This window comes from Megachile rotundata, chromosome 12, assembly GCF_050947335.1.
Source record: "Megachile rotundata isolate GNS110a chromosome 12, iyMegRotu1, whole genome shotgun sequence".
Classification (NCBI taxonomy): Eukaryota; Metazoa; Arthropoda; class Insecta; order Hymenoptera; family Megachilidae; genus Megachile; species Megachile rotundata.
Genome location: NC_134994.1, coordinates 5,329,333 through 5,351,583, shown reverse-complemented (window position 1 = coordinate 5,351,583; position 22,251 = coordinate 5,329,333). Strand labels below are relative to the sequence as shown.

Genomic DNA, 22,251 nt, shown 5'->3' with positions numbered 1-22,251 from the left:
TACCAATACACCAATATACCAATATACCAATAAACCAAAATACCAAATATATCAAAAACAAATATACTAGTTAAGTACCAGTTATACGCGTTGTTCAAGTACCTATTAATATCTTAATCAAATAAACGACGAGAAACGTTTCTTAACAGCCAAAACTTCAAAGATTTGATAAATGATAAAAAGTCAATGAATCGATGTTCGTTATCACGTGAGATTTTAATACATAAAAAATTACATATAACGTTTATCGTTATCGTCGAGATTTGTGGTCTCGGTACGTATATAAAGCAGTGGACACAGTTTTCTTCACTACATTTGCAATACCTTTCAATATGAAGGTTCTAAGCGTTTCTCTCCTTCTCTGCCTAGTTGCCACCGCATTCGGTAAGTATAATCTTCTTCAAGCTAACAAATCTTTCATACTCACATACTAACAATAATAACATTTAACGTTTGTAACTTATGCTTCTCTACATTATTCGATAGTACTTTATAGCAGTGAATGCGTCAAATATTATTATTTACATGTATTTATAAGACCGAAAAGACAATAACCGTGATTTTCTTGATGCAGCGGACCCCGAGCCCCAAATTGTTGGTGGCCGAGAAGCTCCCTCAGGAAAGTTTCCTTACCAAGTCTCCTTGAGACAAAATGGCAGACATTTCTGTGGTGGTTCTATCATCAACTCTCGACACATTCTTACTGCAGCCCACTGTGTCCAAGGGTATGTGCCGCAAACATTATTATGCAAACCAAGTTCAGATATTCCCAAATTCCCAAAGTTTCAAACTACGTACTAAGTTTTTAAGTTTCTAAACTTTTGAGGTTCTAAAATCCTATCGTCCCAATCTACTAATGTATCACATTAACAAAATTCAAAATTACCAATGCACCAAATTACCAATGTATCAAATTTACAAAATTCGGAATTACCAATGCACCAAATTTCCAAGGTTTCGAACTTTCAAGATTACACATACCCACCTTCCAAATCACCACCGTACTAAATTCTCACTGTTTCAAAATTATCAATGTACGAAATTTTTAAGTTCTAAATTTTCAAGGTTCTAAATACCTATGGTCGTTAATTACCAACGTCCTATTTCACAAAATTGCAAAGCTAAGCCTGCACCAAATTCTCAAGTTTTTAAACTTCTAAGGTTCTAAAAATCAACAACTCTAAATTATCAAGGTACAAAATTTCCTCAACTGCAAATTTCAAATGTACCAGACTTTCAAGCTCCTACACTTCTAAGATTCTGAATTCCCAAATAATACATCAACGTTAACAAAATACATTTGTTCGATAGAATGGGCAACATGAACGCCATCACCGTCGTAGTTGGAACAAACCACTTGAACTCAGGTGGAGTTTCTTACGGAGTAGAGAAAGCTGTCTATCATAATGGATTCAGTCAAAGAACTCTTGTCAACGATGTAGCTGTAATCCGTGTCAATAGAAACATTGCCTTCAACAATTTGGTTAAACCCATCTCGTTAGCTTCTGGCAGCAACTCTTATGATGGATCGTCCTGCGTTTTGTCCGGATGGGGAACTCTTAGGGTAAGTGTAACATTATGATTATTTTATTTTGAATATTATCGTTTCCGAAATAATTTTGCCTAGTTTCATTAAAGTCATAAAGTCATTTTCAAGACGAATATTACAGAAAAATATTTAATAACAACTCGCTCGATTGCAAGTACATGAAAGATTTAATTAAATTTGTCTGTTCAGGCTGGCGGTAATGTACCAAACAATCTCCAGTACATAAATCTCCACGTTCTGAGCGTGCCGCAGTGCAGAAAGACACACAGCAACGTAGGGAATTCTCACATCTGTACTTTCACCAAATACGGAGAAGGTGCATGCAACGTAAGTAGAAATGTAACTCATTTTCTACCCCACGTAATACAAGTGAAATAAACTTATCTTTCACACATTTTTCATAATTTTTAGGGTGACTCTGGTGGTCCTCTTGTTGTCAACAACGTACAAGTTGGTATTGTATCCTTCGGAATACCTTGCGGTGTTGGAAAGCCTGATGTCTACACCAGAGTGTCCTCCTTCACATCCTGGATCAAGCAACAACAGACATATCTCGCTAATACCGAATTTGATTTTCTTCCCGAGGACTCTGTTTTGGTCGCTTAAACAGATGAGCACTATACGTTCCTAATTAGCTCTAATGATTTACGATATATTATTCTAACTTTTGGCAATCACAAATGTAATTCAAATTTATTTATTTTGCAATAAAGTGTTGTACAACAATGTGTGTAAACATAATTCGTATAATCCTGTATCCTCAAATATGCTTTGTTTATTTTGTTGGTTTTTTAATAACCAAGACAGATCATTAAAGTTAATTGTCAACATCTTTAATACGTTTGCTTCAAACCGAAATATTTAATAAATCTGTTTGTATTAAAAACTGGTTTCGCTTTTAATATTTATACTGGGTAAAAATCCCAAAGTTGAAAAATGAAACAATTCATCAGTATAGGTCTTCATCACTGATACTCTTAATTTCCGAAATTTCAAAATAACAAAATTTCGTTGCACCGAAATTAAAAAATTCGATAATTATAAAACCTCAAAGAACCAATATTTAAATTTCTCTGAGAACTTATCAACAACAATCTCGCCTATAAACAAATAATTTAAATTAATATTATATTGCAATGCATTGGTTTATTTTAGGTATGTACTCATTTAATGTAATTCAGTAAATCAAATTTTGTATAACTCATTAAAACAATATTCCTTTGTATTAACCATATTCTTCATTTATCAGAAACTTCACAGAAAAGGCAAATAACGTAAGCTTCCATAAATTAATTAAATAACAGTTACATTCATTAGTAAAATACCCATTATTACCTTAATTAAATACGCAACGGAAACATTTAATTAAGAACCGAAGCTTAGAATATTCCACTACTAATTGAAAATCGATGAATCGATGATCGTTATCAACTAAAAATTTAATATCTTAAAAATTCTATATTTTGTTTATCGTTATCGAGAGATTTGTGGTTTCGTTACGTATATAAAATGGACGACAAAGTTTTCTTCGCTCACTTCGCGATACTTTCCAATATGAAAGGTCTAAGTGCTTCACTCCTTCTTTGCCTAATTACCACCTCATTCGGTAACTATAATGACCTTAAATCTAAAAAACATTTCACACTTTATTAAAATTGTTTTGATACATTTTTTTCTAAGGTACGAACGTTCAACCGTGGACGTTCGTGACTTCAAATTTATTTCAAATTTTTATTTTGTGTATTAATTCATTGAAAGACAACGAAATGAAGTAAAATTGTAAAATTCCGACTTGAAACAAATTTCTTGTACACTACACGCTACATTCTGTATTTTTGTACTTTGATATTAAATATTACTCATGTTTATTATTTTTATTTTCAACCCTTACTTGAATGCGTTAACGAAATAATGTAGGTGGACAGTGAAAATCCATTGCGGTATAAGAGCACTAATACACGATTTTGTTAAATGTTCAAAGGAATTGACAAATATTCTCTGTATTATATGAAGGATTATTTTCTTACTTAAGGAAATGAGAATAAAAACTTCGCACTCGAAAAGCAATTCACATACACCCTAAATGAATTGCATGCAGTTCAACAATACAAAGTCTAAAATTTAATAAATACAGTGGAGGACAAAAGTATTTGTACTCTTGAAATATAGAAATAAAAAGTACAATATTTTCTATATTATTAAGTATTTTTAATCATATATAGGTGCATATTAAACATTACACTTACAGCATTTAATGACCCAAAACCGAAGATAATACCATGTAGTAGCTTGAAATGACTTGAAATTCACGAGACCCTATGCCCGCAAAGTACATCGATATTCCATTAAATCGATTCCAGTAAATTGTCATGTATTTTTGTAACCATTACTATCTCATAACATTATTATTTCTAATTTTATAGCAATAAAGTTTGTCAATTTTTTAATTGAACAGTTTGTCATTACATGTGTTATAAAAAGTGCTACATAATGTAGAACATGCAGAAAATTTGTTTCTACAAATTATTTGAACATTTGTAGAAATAATTATTTATTTAAAAAGATATTTAGTGTGGGGAAAACATTTACTTAAATAAACAGGCATTTAAACGAATATTTTTTGTTTCATTTGAAGAGTGAAGCCAAGCTCCATGGACCAATGAAAATGATTTTTTCGTAGAAGGGATTGTGGTCATGTTTGGTACAAATTAGAGGCCTCGTAACGCTGATCATGAATATAGGTATATGTTTCCGTGAGAATCTCGACCCTGTTCTCGCGAAAATCGGATTCAATCTTGGCCTCACTCTTTATTGCATATGACATTTTTCTCCAATAATAATGTAGGTAACAATAATAACATTTATATATTGTAATTTGCGCTTTTCTACATTACTCGATTCTACATTATACTCTTTGACATTAAATCAAATATTTTTATTTATGTACCCATAAAACTAAAACGGTAATAATCGTGATTTTGTGAATTCAGGAGACCCCGAAACACAAATTGTGGGTGGCCGTGATGCCCCTTCAGGAAAGTTTCCTTACCAAGTCTCCCTGAGAAAAAATGGCAGACATTTCTGTGGCGGTTCCATCATCAGCTCTCGACACATTCTTACTGCAGCCCACTGTGTTAAAGGGTATGTGCCGCAAACATTATTATGCAAACATAGTTCAGATATTCCCAAATTCCCAAAGCTTCAAATTACGTACAAAGTTTTTAAGTTTCTAAAGTTTTGAAATTCTAAAATCCTATCGTCCGAAATTACTAATGCGTCAAATTAACAAAATTCGAAATTACCAATGCACCGAATTTCTAAGGTTTCTAACATTCAAGATTACAAATGCCCACCGTTCAAATCAGCACCGCACTAAATTCTCACTGTTTCAAAACTATCAATGTACCAAATTTTCAAGTTCTAAAACTTTCAAAGTTCTAAATACCTATGATCGTGAATTACCAACGTCCTATTTCACAAAAATACAAAACTAACACTGTACCAAATTTTCAAGTTCTTAACCTTTTAAGGTTCTAAAAAGCAAAAATTCTAAATTGCTATCAAGATACCAAATATCTTCATTTGCAAATTTCTAATGTACCAGATTTTCAAGCTCCTACACTTCTAAGGTTCTGAATTCCCAAATAATGCTTCAACGTTAACAAAGTATGTTTCGGTAGATTGGAGACCCAGAAGACCATCACTGTCGTAGCTGGATCGACACAGTTGAACTCGGGTGGAGTTTCTTACAAAATGCAGAAGGCTGTCCGTCATAAAGGATTCAGTCAATCGACATTTGTCAACGATGTAGCTGTAATTCGTGTCAATAGAAACATTACCTTCAACAAATTGGTCAAACCGATCAAATTGGCCTCGGGTCGCAGAACTTACGATGGATATTCTTGTGTTTTATCCGGATGGGGGTCGCTTCAAGTAAGTGTAACATTCTGATGATTTTGAGGTAACTCGTTGATTACTACGTATGGGTTCTTCATAGTCTTATTTGGGAAATTTGAATTATTACGTTTTTGAAAGCAGTTTACCCATTTACTCGCGACATGATAACTAGAAATAATTATTATCTATTTTAATTTTGTATACTCTTGATATATCGAGTTTATCTGTTAATCTTATTAATATAAATAAGGTAACATGAATAGAGAATAACTTGGGATACAGTGCTTTAAGAGAGATTAATATTGAGACTTTTTATTTCTGCTCTACTTACTTCTGTCTTAATGTATTTTATATTAAACGACTGTGGTGACATTTGTTCATGGAATTATGTGTACTATTACATTATTGTTTTCTTTTTGAGGTGAAAATAGTTGTATTACAAAATAGCTGTAGTTCTAAAATTCGGCCAAAATGAATTTTCTCAACACGGAAATCTATCTTGTATTTTCAACTCCAAAAACGCTAAATTTGCCTGCTTTCTCTAAAACTTTTAACCCCTTGCCGTGCCATTTATTTATGAGGTGCGTCAGTCAAGACTAACCATTCAGGACTATAACATTAAAACGAACAAAGAAAATTAAAATGTTCTAAGTATTTTATATTCAGGGATCCTTGACAACGCAAATTATAGTTGGATCTAAAATTCAAGTTGAAGAGTATTCAAAATTTGAGTAACATTAATCACATTTGAGTTGTGAGTGCGTCACGAGTGAGACTCGTCAAAGCACGGGAAGGGGTTAATCCCATTTTCAAGAAAAAAGTTACAGAAGATATTGTAAAATTTTCTAAATCGATTGAAAGTGAATGCCGCAAATGAAATATTTTATATCGTTTTGTCTGTACAGACTGGTGGTAATGTATCAAACAATCTGCAGTCCATAAATCTAACCGTCCTAAGCGTACCAAAGTGCAGGGAGACATACAGAAGTGTACAAAATTCTCACATCTGTACTTACACCAAATATGGCGAAGGTATATGCGACGTAAGTAAATTTCTAACTCATTTGTACACAATACAAATGAAATAAATTATCTTTTTTGGAACAATATTTTTGTCTAACAATTCTTAATTTAAATTTCAATTTTTGTTTCATATTTACGTAGCGCCATCTCTCCAGCAAACAGAGCGAACTACACGTTTTTGAAACCGTAGTTTACTTAATTTTCATACTTCGCACCTAGTGGGAGCCACGTGTATCATTTTCCGTTCAATTTAATTTATGTAGTTGATTTTATTAACTTGATTGATTGTAATGTGAATTGAATTGCTCTCTATTATCCGTTTCTAATCTTACGCTAATTACTCTCTTTAATTACACGCTTTAATTCTTACGCTGATCCTAATTAGCCTAATTTCTGTAGTGATCATCAGAGTCGTCGGTGAAGAAGAGTTCTGTTATCGAAACCGTCGATCAAGAAGAGTTATATTTGCATTTGTAAACAAATGATTAATGTTTAAAACTATCGTTATTTGATCATATTCAATTTTATTCTAAAAACAAAATCGTTTACTATTCACTCTGTAATCAAACCTTAATTCAAGAACATGTATTCAAATTAAATTCAAAATAAATTCCAATAAAATTAGTTATTTTGCAAAGTTATTAATTAATTGATTATTACAATATAGGAAAACAATTCCTATATTTTCCGTTCAATTTGATTTATGTAGTGATTTTATTAGTTTAATTGACTATTAATGTAAATTGAATTGCATCGGAGTGCAAGACTAATTAACTATGAATTGTTTTGATTTTACCAAACTATTATTCATTTTGAATCATTCTTAGACTAATCCTAGTTAGCCTAAGGATTTCAATCGGAATTGTCTTCCAATATTTTAATAATCAATCAATTAATAACTTTGCAAAATAACTGATTTTATTAGAATTGATTCAAAATGTATTTTTAATATATGTTCTTGAATTAAGGTTTGATTACAGAATGAATAGCAAACAATTTTGTTTTTAAAATAAAATTGAATTCGATCAAACGACGATTGCTTTAAATATTAATCATTTGTTCACAAATATAAATAGAATTCTTCTTGTTCGGCAGCTTTGATAACAGAACTCTTCTTAACCGATAACTCTGATGATCATCACATTTCTGTCAATAAGACAATATCGGAGTGGGCCAATGATGATAGCAGTCGAGGCCCATATAAAATCAATCAATCAATATCGGAGTATGACGATTTTTCAAAGTTTCGCCGATACAAATACTAAAGATATCTGTAGTTCGCTTAATTGTGAGTAGATAGCGTAACAATTAAATTCCAATTTGCATGTATAAAATCATGTTTCGAAAAAGGAATTGACCCGCGATGCATTAATTTGTATATTTGCCATTTGCAATAGAATAATTACATCCCTTCATACTTTACGGATACTTTAAAGACTTCTGAAATTTGTTTATTTTGGAAAAAATATTATATAGAAGAGGTGGAAGAGAGCTACTGCAGTCCTACAGTGAATTTACTAGCACGTTGTATGAACACATTATAAATTAATAAAAGAATGTTTATTGTTGTTATTTTTCATTGAGAAGTCACTCATTATGAGTTGACTGCATGGCAAACTTTTAAAACATTATAATAACAATATCATGTTGCAATATTACTGTTCTTAAAAGAAATCTCAAGACACCATGAAAAAATAATAAATTTTGAATTCCCTTATGCGAGGGAGGAAAAGTTACACGTCTGATCTTATGACACGCTAATTACACTCTTATCATTTTTAGGGTGATGCTGGTAGTCCTCTCGTTGTGAAGGACATACAGATTGGTATCGTATCCTTCGGAACACCTTGCGGTGTTGGAAAGCCTGATGTCTACACCAGAGTGTCATATTTTCAGTCCTGGATCAAGCAACAACAGATATATCTCGCAAATACCGAATATGCTTTACTACCCGAGGACTCCGTCTTAATTGTTTAAATAAATGATAATTTCTAATTGTTGCTGATGACTAACGATACAAGGTATTTCAACGAAATTGTTAATAATGGCGGTTTTACTTCTAGCGATCGAACGTAATCAAAAATTACTGTTATAATAAATTCTTCTTCACTGCTATACGTAAATAGTATTCATATTTTCCCAAATCCTTAAATTTCTATATTTCCTGTTTATTTTCTTTATTTACTTGGGTTCTGCTTTGATTCATTAATCGAATGCTTTCAAAGTAACAATGATTTAATTTCAAAATTCAGAGATATTTGTAATTCATTTTGTTCTGTTACATTATAAATTGTTTAACTCCCAGTAGAAAATAAATGTAATTTACAGTTAGTAGTATTCATCTGTAACAGACAGTCTGTTACACAAATAGTTAATAAGATTACAAAAATTTTAAGATACAAATTCCTTGTTTATTTTGGAGAGTACATTATGATATTACAGTATTATTGCTTTTGATATACGTGGAGCGTTCGATAATTATTAAAAATTTTTAATCAAATCATTACTTGCACTGATGTTACAGTTGTTATTATTATAATCGTCCATTAAAATTAACTATCATCCGTTGTAATAATCTTGTCGGATGATTAACATTAATTTAATACTGTGTATGTCTAATATATCTACTTTACTATGTCTTTACTATGTCTATATATACTTTAAACGGAAATAGTATTTAGCAAATCCTTACAGTTATTAAAAGATGATTTCGTTTTGAATATGTACACTCGGTCAAAATCTCAAAGTTGAAAAATCAAGAAAATTCTGAAGTTTAACAATTCCATACGTCATCATTGCCGATATTATTAAATTATTATTAAATTTCGAGATCCAAGATTTCGATACACTAAAATTTCAAAATGTCCTAACAATAAAATCTCAAGGTAATATCAAAATTTTTCAAGAAATTTAACAATAATATACCTAACGAACAAATAATTTAAATACGTATTTTATTCCAATGCATTGGTTTATTTTACGTATGTACTCATTCGATACAAGGTTAGTAAATTAATACTTCTGTGCATTAGCGATATTGTACACTTATCAGGAACTTCGAAGAAAAAATATATATCACAAGCTTTGACGTATTAGTACAAGTACACACTAGTTAAATACCCATTAGTGCTTTAACAAAATAACCTACGAGGAAAGTTTCATAAGAGCCGGCACTTAAAAGATTACGTTATTGATTGAAAATGGATGAATCGATGTCCCTTATCGATACAGATTTTTACATTGCAAAAATTAAAAGTATTGTTTATTCTTATCAACGAGATTCATGGTTTGGGTATATAAAGCACTGGTTCCAGTTTTCTTCACTTGATTCGCGATAGCTATCAACATGAAAGTTCTCTGCGTTTCTCTTCTTCTGTGCCTAGTAGCCTCGGCATTCGGTAAGTATATTCATATTAAAAGGAAGAAATCTTTCGTACGTACATACTGACAATAATTGCATTTATCATTTGTAATTTATCCTTTTTCTATATTACTCGACAGTATTTTGTGACAGTGAATGTGTCAAATATATTTATTTGCATGTCTATAAAAGCAAAAAGGAGATAACTGTGATTTTGTTAATACAGGGGACCTCGATTCCCGAATTGTCGGTGGCCGAGAAGCTCCCTCAGGAAAGTTTCCTTACCAAGTCTCCCTGAGACAAAATGGCAGACATTTCTGTGGCGGTTCCATCATCAGCTCGCGATACATCCTCACTGCAGCCCATTGTGTCCAAGGGTATGTGTCGCAAACATTATTATGCAAACATAGTTCAGATATTCCCAAATTCCCAAAGTTTCAAATTCCGTACAAAGTTTTTAAGTCTCTAAAGTTTTGAAATTCTAAAATCCTATCGTCCGAAATTACTAATGCGTCAAATTAACAAAATTCGAAATTACCAATGCACCGAATTTCTAAGGTTTCTAACATTCAAGATTACAAATGCCCACCGTTCAAATCAGCACCGTACGAAATTCTCACTGTTTCAAAACTATCAATATACCAATTTTTCAAGTTCTAAAACTTTCAAGGTTCTAAATACCTATGGTCGTGAATTACCAACGTCCTATTTTACAAAATTGTAAAACTAAACCTGCACCAAATTTTCAAGTTTTTAAACTCCTCAAGTTCTAAAAATCAATAACTCTAAATTACCAAGGTACCAAATTTCTTAAATTGCAAATTTCAAACATGCCAGATTTTCAAGCTTCCAAACTTCTAAGATTCTGAATTCCCAAATAATGCATCAAGGTTAACGAAGTGCATTTGTTCGATAGACTGAGCAACCTGAAAGCCATCACCGTCGTAGCTGGATCAACCCAGTTGAACTCGGGTGGAGTTTCTTACGGAGTGGAGAAAGCTGTCTATCATAATGGATTCAGTCAAAGAACTCTTGTCAACGATGTAGCTGTAATCCGTGTCGATAGAAACATTGCCTTCAACAATTTGATCAAACCCATCTCATTAGCCTCTGGCAGCAACTCTTATGATGGAGCATCCTGCGTTTTGTCCGGATGGGGAACTCTTAAGGTAAGTGTCACATTCTGATTATTTTATTTCGAGTATTTTCGTTTTCGAAATAAATTTGCCTGGTTTCATTAAAATCATAAACTCATCTTCAAGACGAAAGTTACAGAAAAATATTTAATAACAACTCGCTCGATTGCAAGTGCATGAAAGATTTAATTAAATTTGTCTGTTCAGGCTGGCGGTAATGTACCAAACAATCTGCAGTACATAAACCTGAACGTTCTAAGTGTGGCACAGTGCAAACAGACACACAGCAACGTAGGGAATTCTCACATCTGTACTTTCACCAAATACGGAGAAGGTGCATGCAATGTAAGTAGAAATATAACTCATTTTTTACCCCACGTAATACAAGTGAAATAAAACTTTTCTTTCACACATTTTTCATAATTTTTAGGGTGACTCTGGTGGTCCTCTTGTTGTCAACAACGTACAAGTTGGTGTCGTATCCTTTGGAATACCTTGCGGTGTCGGAAAGCCTGATGTCTACACCAGAGTGTCATCTTTCATACCCTGGATCAAACAACAACAGACGTACCTCGCAGACACCGAATTCAGTTTACTTCCCGAAGACTCTGTCTTGGTTGCTTAGACAGATGATAATAATATTTTCCTAATTGTTGTTAATGATTAACAATACAAAATTCTTCTTACGAGATTGTTAGTAATGACTGTTTTACTTTCGGCGATCTATACTGCTACAATAAATTCTTCTTCACAATTGTACATAAATAGTATTTATATTATCCTAAATCTTCAAATTTACATATCCCCTGTTTATTTCCTTATGTACTTACCTTCTGCTTCTAATTCATCAATGAAATACTGTTTTTAAGAGAACAATGCTTTAGTTTGAAAATAGACAGATATTTGCAATTCTCATAGCTGTATAAAATTATAAATTATTTCATTTTTGATAGACTACAAATCAGAAGTATTCTGACCACAAGTCAGAAGTATTAATCAGTACACAGTTAGGCACAGAATAACTTAAATAGAGATTACAGCAATTTTAGGACATCAATTTCTTTCGTATTTTAGAGAATACATTATCCTTTTACAGAATTATTGCTTTTACGGCGCCTTGTAACTATACAAAATTTAAGATCTAATCATTGCCTATAATAATGTATCGTATATTACAATGGACTATTAAAAGTAATTAACATTATTTGTAATAATCATCATGGATCATAGAGGTTAATTATTATAGAAATTTTTATTAAATAAAATATTTAATAACGGAGAAATTAATAAATAATTGAATATGCATTATTACAAAGAAAGTGCATACAGTTTGCTCTAGTCAAGGAAAAACCTGATTGAAACGTTAGATAACAATAATGCGTTTTCTTTTTCGTTGAAATACGATGTTGCTTGCATCATCGATCACTTCGTTCACGTAAGCAATGTCTACAATCTCCAACGGATAAATCAAAGTAATCTGAACAATAAATGTCTACATTATCATTATCTATCTATATCTATACAAATAAAAATTAAACGCTGCTCGATTATAAGCGCACTATTTGAAAATAATAAGAATGATTGAGAATTTAACTAATTTTTAAAAAAGAATATTCGTAATAGTAGGAATAAGGTTTATAGGGAAAGAAAAATTGGGTAAGCTGCGCAGAAAAATGAACAGTTCGGAAATAAGAGAATATGTTTCTTCTACAGAATTTTAGTATGAACTCAAAGCCATAACTCACGGTTATGGATTCGAACGATGGATATTTGTAATTCCTTTTTTATTTTATTCGTTATGATTCTGGGAAAGTTACCAAGAAAAAAAAAGTCAAAAGTAATTACAATGGAAAGGTGGAAAATTCGGAGAGACTGCAGATGCATTGAAAAATGCAATGCATCTTGAAAGAACCACCGCACCGTGGGGATTTTAGCCGTAGAAATCTATCTTTCGAAGATTTCCCCCACGTTAAAAAGAAAAAAAGAGGTGTGGGAGAAAGAGGATAGAAGAGAAAGGAAGAGAGGCAGAGGTCAATTAGCATTTTTTTGTTAATTTTGAAAATCTCTTATGGATTATTGCATGCCTGTTCCCGTATCGGACAACCATCAGCTTTATTTAATACTTTGAGTGCCATACTAATTCTTATGAAAATCCCATTCAGGGCTCGCAATGAATAATCGAAAGAAATATTTAAATACATTAATAATACGATCTTGCAATAAATAAAAATTAAGTAAATTTTAAATAAATTTTCAGTAAATACTTTTAACAATGTAAATTTTTTAATTTTACATCATATGTTACATTGTCAATCCATCGGTGGTTGATGCATCCTAAATTGACAAGTTCAGTGTCAACCACCGATGGCTGGCAGTGTAAAATATGTGTAAAATAGATATAAAATTACAAAATTTACATTGTTATAAGTAATTACTGATAATTTATTGAAAATTTACTTCATTTTTATTTATTGCGGGATTGTATTGTATTGACGTTTAGGTCATTTCAGCCATTGGTGGTTGATGCATCCTAAATGGACAAATTCAGTGTCAACCACTGATGGCTGACATGACCTAAACGGAAGTTCAGTGTCAGCCACTGATGGCTGACGGCTCAACGTGTTAAATCTTAGACAACCAAACAAAAAGGGTCGTGTATGATAATGTATTGCAATGAACAGAATGGTGATGTCAGCATATCAATCGAGGCAAAGCATTCTCTCATTTCGATTGTTTACTTTAGCATTGATCTTGAAATCAAAATCGAAATGCAAAATTTCCCATTAGCGAATTTCTAACTGCACTCCTTCACAAATTGAATATTTATTTCCAAAATCATCAATACATACAATGATTACTCAGAAATACATTTTCCCCACTTTTACTTTCTCTATACATTTCAATTTAAATTCATATTTTATTGCAGTGCATTGATTTATTTTACGTATATACTCATTTTATACAAATCACTAAATCAACATTCCTGTACATTGGTGATATCGTAGAGTTATCAAGAACTTTGCAGAAAAAAACAAATATCATAAGCTTTGACGTATTAATTAAATACTAGTTGCAAACACTAGTTCAAGCACGTATTAATATCTTAATTAAATAACCGACAAGGAACGTTTCATAAGAGCTGACACTTAAAAGATTACACTATTGATTGAAAATTAATCAATCGATATCCCTTATCGACTCAGATTTTCGCACTATAAAAATTAAATACATTGTTTATTCTTATCGACGAGATTTATAGTGTCGGTACGTATATAAAGCGATGCTGCTAGTTTTTTCACTTGATTCGCAACATCTTTCAACATGAAAGCTCTCAGCGTTTCTCTTCTTCTGTGCCTAGTTGCCTCGGCATTCGGTACGTATAATCTTGAAACTAACAAATCTTTCATACTTACATACTAATAGTAATACCGATTATAATTTGTAATTTGTCATTTTTCTATATTATTTGATAATACTTTATGGCAGTGAATGTACAAATATTATCGTTTGCATGTGTCTATAAGATCAAAACGAAATAACCGTGATTTTGTGAATGCAGGAGACCTCGAGTCCCGAATCGTCGGTGGCCGAGATGCCTCCTCAGGAATGTTTCCTTACCAAGTCTCTCTGAGACAAAATGGCAGACATTTCTGTGGCGGTTCCATCATCAGCTCTAGGTACATCCTCACTGCAGCCCACTGTGTCGAAGGGTATGTGTCGCAAAGATTTTTATGTAGAAAGTTCAAATATTCTCAAATTTCCAAAGTTTCAAATTACGTACCAAGTTTCTAAGTTTCTGAAGTTCTGAAGTTCTAAAATTCCATCGTCCCAAATTACTAATGTATCAAATTTACAAAATTCGGAATTACCAATGCACCAAATTTCCAAGGTTTCGAACTTTCAAGATTACAAATACCCACCGTCCAAATCACCACCGTACTAAATTCTCACTGTTTCAAAACTATCAATGTACCAAATTTTCAAGTTCTAAAACTTTCAAGGTTCTAAATACCTACAATCGTGAATTACCAACGTGCTATTTCACAAAATTGCAAAACTAACACTGTACCAAATTTTTAAGTTCTTATACTTCTAAGTTTCCAAAGACCAACAGCCCTAAATTATCAAGGCATCAAATTTCTTAAATTGCAAATTTAAAAAGTGACAGATTTTCAAGCTCCTACACTTCTAAAATTCTGAATTCCCAAATAGAATGAACAACCTGAAGGCCATGAGCGTCGTAGTTGGAACGAACCAGTTGAACTCTGGTGGAGTTTCTTACGGAGTGGAGAAGGCCGTATACCATAAGGACTACGATGAATACTATCTTGTCAACGATGTAGCTGTGATCCGTGTCGACAGAAACATTGCCTTCAACAATTTGGTCAAACCGATCTCATTGGCCTCAGGCAGCAACTCATATGATGGATCAGCCTGCATTTTGTCTGGATGGGGAAGAGTGCAAGTAAGTGTCGCATTCTGATTATTTTAATGTAACTCGTCAATTAATGAGGATATATTCTTTATCATCTTCTTTGAAAAAAATGGATTATCACCTGTTGAATAGGAATTTACTCATTTATTCATTGCATAATAACTTGGAATTATCTTTATTTATATTTTGCTTTGCTTCCTGATATGTCGAGATCCCCTATTGAGCTTACAAATATAAATAATGTAAAATTAAGAGAGATTAACTTGAGATACAGTGTTTTAACAAAGATTGATGTTTAAACTTATTATTTGTGTTATATTTAAATGTTTCTTATATACAATATGTACACCGATGTATTATTTGTTTTGAAATAAAAATGGATGTAGCGACATGTAGTCTGTAGTGACATAATTTGGAAAAAAATAATTTGAACTGTAATATTGCATCACAACAAATATTTTCAAAGTAGATGTCTAGTTCGTATCATCTCCGAAAATGAAAAATTTGCCTAAATTCTATAAAATCATTAAACTCACTCTCAAAACAAAGGTTGCAGAAAAATATGTAATAACTGCTCGTTCGATTGAAAGTGAATGTCGTTAATGAAAGGTTTAATTAAATTTGTCTGTGCAGGCTGGCGGTAATATTCCAAACAATCTGCAGTACATAAACTTGAACGTTCTGAGTGTGGCACAGTGCAAGAAGACGCACAGCAACGTGAGGAGCTCTCACATCTGTACTTTCACCAAATACGGAGAAGGTGCATGCAATGTAAGTAGAAATATAACTCATTTTCTACCCCACGTAATACAAGTGAAATAAAACTTATCTTTCACACATTTTTCATAATTTTTAGGGTGACTCTGGTGGTCCTCTTGTGGTCAACGGTGTCCAAGTTGGTGTGGTATCCTTCGGAATACCTTGCGGTGTTGGAAAGCCTGATGTCTACACCAGAGTGTCATCTTTCGTGTCCTGGATCAAACAACAACAGACATACCTCGCAGACACCGAATTCAGTTTACTTCCCGAAGACTCCGTCTTGGTTGCTTAAACAGATGATAATACTTTCCTAATTGCTGCTAATGACTAACAATTCAAAATTCTTTTAACGAAATTATTTGTAATGACTGTTTTACTTTTGGCGATCATCGAATATAATCAAAATTTACTGTTGCAATAAATATTTCTTCGACGTTATATCTAAATAACATTCGTATTTTCTCAAATTCTTAAATTTGTGTATTTCCTATTTACATGTATTTGCTTTGGTTGCTTGGCTTCTGCTTTTGAATCATTACTGGAATGGCATTGTTATGAGAACAATGATTTAGTTTGAATAATCAAGAAATATTCGTGTTTTCTGCTCTGATGTCATTCTCTACATTATCGGCAGAGATGCCTTTGTCTTCAAGGTCACACGGAATTGTAATCCGAAAATCCCAGGCAAAGTATCTATCTATTTGTTTTGCCTATTTATCTTTTTCCAATACGGTGTACTGATCTGCCTTCTTTTTTTTTTCAAGATGTTAAATAATTCAAGATTGCTTATAAAACATGACCTTCTTAATATAATAGTTTGCAGTCATTAATAGTACCTATTTAATACTATAAATAACAGCATAAACAGTGCTACAATGCTTCATAATTTTCATGAAAACACGACTGTGTGTCATTTCACTGCTAGTCAATAATTTCACGTATTATTTGTGTAGATATGTACAGAATTGGACAACTAGGATGTAAATATTTAAATCCATAGCTTTTCTTGCACAAGCGAAAGCAATAATTTTTATTTCGCAAGAGAGTTAACAATAAATATGTTTCTTTTCATAACGCACAAATAGGTACCAAATAATTTTCTTCGAAACATGAAGTTTTACATTACATATTTCACAATTACGCAAAAGTGAAATAACTCAAGATGTCGAAAGACGAAAAAGTGTCATTCCCAATATGGATATTTCCTGAGTGTTCTTGAAAAACCATGAATGTATAGAGAAATTATTAAATAAATAGATATGCACTCAATATGAACAGATGTCCCTACTGAAAAATAGAATTGATCTTCGCAGATACTTCCTCAATGTTTATTTTAATTTTACATATATAATTTTGCATATCAATCAAGTATCACGACAATATAATATATTATAATATATGGAATCAGTAAAGCTGTATTATAAGTTGTACAATGTATGAATTAATAAAAATATCTGCAATCAAAGTTCAGCAGTGAGTTTTATAAAATAGCGATGTTATTTAACTACTAAAAATAGATCCTGATATTTGTCGCTGTTGGACTATTTTCGTTGAGTCCATGAAAAAGATAAGGTGTAAATTACTAATCTGTAAATCACCCACAATTTCAAAATGAGATGTTATCGGAAATTCTTAAATGAGATTGACGTCTCGAAAAAATGAACCGTGATGGTTCGCAAATTAACATTAGTTTTCAAATGTCATTATAATCCAAAAATGTATGTCACATTTTTAATACAAATCGTTCGTAAAATTTTTTATAAGACAATAGAAATATATAGATATAATTTTATTATTAATAAAATTTTTTATGAGACGATAGATAGATCAAGAAAGTAAAGGTAACTGATCAGCGTCAACTGCCGCCATTTTGATTCCTCTCAATTGCCACATATCTGTCATATGACTTCGCAAGATTTTGATGTTCATTCTGGGTCTTAACATTTATACAAACCTTCGAATATTACATCCAGAGTTGGCATTTTCTCAATATCCTCGTACAACGATTCTCCATTATTCTGTGCGCAATACTCTTTAATTTCTTCTCACATCCTGTTTTGTCTTGATTCCGAGTCAATTCATATAAGCTATAAGTCACCGTTGATGCATGGGTTTCAAACCCAGCTGCAGAAAACAAAAATTACGATGTCAATGATTTTGTACTGTTTATAATATTTCATCAATACTTGGTCGATATCTTTTCTAGTTGCATATGCATAATGTTACCAAATTGTGGCACAGATTTGAGTCCAGAATTACCATGTTACTTTCAAAAATCATGATTTTCTGCCACATAATAGCAGAAAGCTACAATGATCACGAATCTATAGTAAAAGTTTAATGGCATTCATTTTACTCCAATGTTTACCAAGTCCTCATTGATTGAAAACCTATAAAATTAAATAAACAATGAGCATATAACAACAAAAAAATCTTACAAAGGCGTTTTCAAATCATTCAATAAAATTGTAAACTGATATTTGTTCTTATTTTTATTTTAGCAAAGAATTTTTTTAATTATTTGACTATTAAACACTTTTTAATTTATACAATCTTAATTATTTTTTTTTTTTATTAATTACAAATGCAGAACAGTCCGAAAATAATCAAAGAAAAATAAAAACACATTAGATAATACGTAATACTTAAGGAAGTATCAAAGTGTAACATAAAAATATCATTTACTATAATAAAACACAAAATAAAAATATATTAATTACAATATTTGTCTGAATATGATTATCGAATTCAATTAAATTCACTTACCTCGAAACGATTTATATCCCAAAACGGTTTAACACATACTGCTCTATTGATACAATTGACATACGTATAGTTCTAGAAGTCTTGTAAGAAAAGCAGTGGTAAGTGGGACGATTCTAAATAACTTTTTTCTTTGCGAAACTATTGGTTGAGGCTTCGTTTTCGAGTTATCAACGAAAAACACTAACCAATGAGAGCGATCGTGTACCCAACTGCCTGAGCGACAGTTTCGAGTGTGACGACTGTGGTCGCGAACAAGCATATCGCGTCGGTACAATAGGAATCTATTACATGAAAGTTAAGTAGAATAGTGTGTTGAATGATCCTTCATTCATGAATAAAAAATAAATTAGTTAATCCTTATTCGGGTAATCAAGATAAATCGGATTTATCACAAGAGAATAATAGATAGAATTTCGAAAATTATTCTTGTGAAATATTATAATGATGCAAAATATTACACGAAAATTAAATCGAACAGAGTGTTGTTGAATTATCATTCATTAATGGATAAAGAATAAATCAGTTAATCCTCATTCGGGTAATCAGGATAAATCGAGTTTATCACAAAAGAATAATAGATAGAATATCGACAATTATTCTTGTTAAATATTATAACGATGAAAAAAAACATTTACATCGACTCAAGGCGATCCAGCGTGTAGTGCATTTGAAATATTCCTTGTCGAGAAGCTGGAGAGTTTTTGATGAATTTTTAATATTTTATACTTTTTTAATATTTAATTACTAACACTCTTTTCCTTGAAACATCGTGATTCGAACGTTCGTTAGTGCAAAAACGTATCGAAGTACAAGTAATAACAAGTACAAGTAATAACACCTACAGTATTCACTCTGTAAATGTTAAAAAGATCTCTACCGTAAATGTTAAAATTCTATCCCCACTACTGGGGGATCCCCCTCGAAGTCAGTCAAGAATGAAACACGATCGATCGTCGAACGACGAGGATCGAATATCGGTGAGACACATACTAATGCAAGCAAAGGAAAAGATTGCAACTTTCTTATTTCTTACTATTTTTTCATGAAACTTTTACTGTTCTTTTTGTCTAGATTTCCTGATTAAAATGACACCAAACATGATATAATTACGTTAACAATTGCGTGTGTAACGAGTGATTAAAGTTTTTAACATAAAAGAGGACGACGAAAGATTGATTGATTGATTGATTCTTGTTGCGGGCGTCGACTATTATGGCCATTAGCCCGACGGCGAAAGAGAAGCAGAAGGTTGACGCGTTCGGCAAACATGAAAGACTCGTGCGTCTTCTGTTTTTTAAATTCAAAAATCAAAATTCTTTATTTTTGGGGTTTCATCAATGAAGCTTTGATTATCGTATTCGTCTCGTTTTTCTGATTAAAATGGTACCAAACACGGTATAATTAAAATCATAATTACTTGTATAGCAAGCCTTTAGGAGGAATTCGCACCTCTACCATAAATGTTACATCCCAAACTTTTATGGCTTGTTACATAAGTAATTACGATCGTAATCATATCGTGTTTGGTGTCATTTTAATCAGAAAAACGAGACAAATACGATGGTAAAAAGTTCCATTGACAAAAAACCAAAAATAAAGAATTTTAATTTTTAAATTTAAAAGACAGAACACGCACGAGTCTTTCATGTTTGCCGAACGCTCAAAATTCTATCCCTCCTTGTCTTTTGTATCGCTGTCTCTTTCTACATTCGGCACACTACAAAAAATGTAGGACCTCTACCGTAAATGTTACAATCAAGACCGGCAAAAGTAACATTTACGGAGTGAATACTGTAATGCCAAACAGATTTAACCTTGAATTCGAATATTTGAATGGTTTATCAGTGCTTAGCGTTACGGAACTTGCCAGCAATTTTAATACCTTTGACATCTTTTACGACCTTAAAAATTCTAAAACCTCTAAGCAAGCCTTGTATATCTTATTCTGTATACATATGCGTGTAATCTATATATCTTTTAAATCCTCGGTTGTTTTTGGCACATTATTTCTCTCCATATAAATCTTAATAAGAGAGGTCAAAATTGAGAACCCTCACATTCGAACGCAGATAGAAAAACATCTGAACACAGTCGCGTAGGGTAATAAACATTACCTGACGATGCTGCGAGGTGATAATATACCTAGCATGCTCTCAAATATTTGAATTTTAACAACGCGAAAGGTTATAATACCGTTATAATAATTTTATAGCGGTTATAATAATTTTCAACACTGTGTGTAAGTTATACCTAGTACCTCGTGTACGACTTTGTTTTCATTTTTACCAAAAAAATTTCCGAACATTAATTCGGTTTTAAGGATGAAGTCTCATGACAAATAAACTAAGGATCGATTTTTGGAACCTCTGGCGAAAAATACGACGGTTTTTGTTTATGTTGTTTTGGTCAGAACAAATTTAAGTCTAGCTTACAGTCTAGTTTGAAATCAAAAGGCAATATCTTATCATACTTTTTTCACAGATATTCTTTAGATTATACTTAAGGGACGTATATTAATATACATATTAACTCTTCACCATCATGAAGATTAGCAGAGATTCTAAAGAAATTGTTTTAACAAATTTTATAAGTTTGTGAGTTTGTAAGTATATAAATTAATATACATATTAACTCGTTACCTTCATGAAAATTACCAGAAATTCTAAAGAAATTGTCTTAACAAATTTTGTAAGTTAAAATGAAAGACTTGTAAAAGTGTCATTTGACCTTTTTCATAATTTTAGTGTTGATACAGTATTAAATATAACATTAAAATTAATATACTAACATATAATGTAACATTAAATTCTCTATAAGCTGAAATAAAGTAAGTACAGACTGGTTTTTGCAAAGTTGGTATTTAAACGTAAGTATTTTCAGTCTGCTATGTAAATACTTAACGCTGTCGATATCGAACGATTTGCACAATTACTACTATTTAATTAATATTAACTAGGACCTTAATTTTCCTTGTATATTTTGATTTTGATAGGAAATTATTTAAAATGTCAACTACTCTGCACTTTCCCCGAAAATGGGGTAAGAGCGTAACTTGAAGTTAAATACTTTGAAACTTTATTTCATGTGCAATGGGGCAAGAGCAGAATTATTAACAAATCTGCTATAAAATGCTTTTTACTGCATTATGCAAGTACTCTATACTGCAAACAAGTACTCTTAGCTGAAATATAAAAGGGGATATAGTGAAACAAAACAAGGAAACAAATATACTAAATGAAGAAATTTCGCTCATATAGTAATAAAAATATCCTATATACGTACTTGCCCCGTTTACGAACTTACCCTACTTCGTCTTATCCATTAA

The 22,251-nt window shown here is 31.8% G+C and overlaps 3 protein-coding genes and 1 long non-coding RNA gene across 4 annotated transcripts; 3 read left to right on the top strand and 1 right to left on the bottom strand.

The window, feature by feature from the left end:
* The first annotated feature begins 332 nt into the window (after window positions 1-332).
* Window positions 333-2,275, top strand: LOC100881485 (chymotrypsin-1-like). The gene is made up of 5 exons (XM_003700837.3): window positions 333-384; window positions 539-725; window positions 1,312-1,564; window positions 1,739-1,876; window positions 1,961-2,275. Exons 1-5 carry the CDS (start codon window positions 333-335, stop codon window positions 2,153-2,155), a joined length of 825 nt encoding a protein of 274 aa, XP_003700885.1. The 3' UTR covers window positions 2,156-2,275.
* Window positions 2,276-4,280: 2,005 nt separating this feature from the next.
* On the top strand, window positions 4,281-8,446 carry LOC100881377 (chymotrypsin-1-like). Its single transcript, XM_012279837.1, has 5 exons — window positions 4,281-4,290; window positions 4,540-4,690; window positions 5,230-5,482; window positions 6,352-6,489; window positions 8,252-8,446. Exons 1-5 carry the CDS (start codon window positions 4,281-4,283, stop codon window positions 8,444-8,446), a joined length of 747 nt encoding a protein of 248 aa, XP_012135227.1.
* A 1,304-nt stretch (window positions 8,447-9,750) lies between these two features.
* Window positions 9,751-16,574, top strand: LOC100876641 (transmembrane protease serine 9). Its single transcript, XM_076538218.1, has 10 exons — window positions 9,751-9,867; window positions 10,057-10,207; window positions 10,747-10,999; window positions 11,174-11,311; window positions 11,397-11,588; window positions 11,920-11,977; window positions 14,526-14,676; window positions 15,179-15,431; window positions 16,035-16,172; window positions 16,258-16,574. The coding sequence occupies exons 1-10, from the start codon at window positions 9,816-9,818 to the stop codon at window positions 16,450-16,452; spliced, it is 1,581 nt and encodes a 526-aa protein (XP_076394333.1). The 5' UTR covers window positions 9,751-9,815; the 3' UTR covers window positions 16,453-16,574.
* A 587-nt stretch (window positions 16,575-17,161) lies between these two features.
* On the bottom strand, window positions 17,162-19,165 carry LOC143265470 (uncharacterized). Its single transcript, XR_013040056.1, has 3 exons — window positions 18,927-19,165; window positions 18,387-18,550; window positions 17,162-18,284 (listed from the first exon to the last, which is right to left on the bottom strand). It is a non-coding gene; the product is annotated as an uncharacterized LOC143265470 (long non-coding RNA).
* Between the last annotated feature and the right edge of the window lie 3,086 nt (window positions 19,166-22,251).

Bases quoted from the DNA above. Each gene is read 5' to 3' on its own strand.
- LOC100881485 (XM_003700837.3), top strand. From the start codon at position 333: ATGAAGGTTCTAAGCGTTTCTCTCCTTCTCTGCCTAGTTGCCACCGCA. The intron at 726-1,311 runs GTATGTGCCGCA...TTTGTTCGATAG, and splicing joins GCAGCCCACTGTGTCCAAGG to AATGGGCAACATGAACGCCA. The intron at 1,565-1,738 runs GTAAGTGTAACA...TTGTCTGTTCAG, and splicing joins CCGGATGGGGAACTCTTAGG to GCTGGCGGTAATGTACCAAA.
- LOC100881377 (XM_012279837.1), top strand. The intron at 5,483-6,351 runs GTAAGTGTAACA...TTGTCTGTACAG, and splicing joins CCGGATGGGGGTCGCTTCAA to ACTGGTGGTAATGTATCAAA. The intron at 6,490-8,251 runs GTAAGTAAATTT...TATCATTTTTAG, and splicing joins ATGGCGAAGGTATATGCGAC to GGTGATGCTGGTAGTCCTCT.
- LOC100876641 (XM_076538218.1), top strand. From the start codon at position 9,816: ATGAAAGTTCTCTGCGTTTCTCTTCTTCTGTGCCTAGTAGCCTCGGCA. The intron at 11,589-11,919 runs TAGACAGATGAT...CATTTTTGATAG, and splicing joins AAGACTCTGTCTTGGTTGCT to ACTACAAATCAGAAGTATTC. The intron at 14,677-15,178 runs GTATGTGTCGCA...ATTCCCAAATAG, and splicing joins GCAGCCCACTGTGTCGAAGG to AATGAACAACCTGAAGGCCA.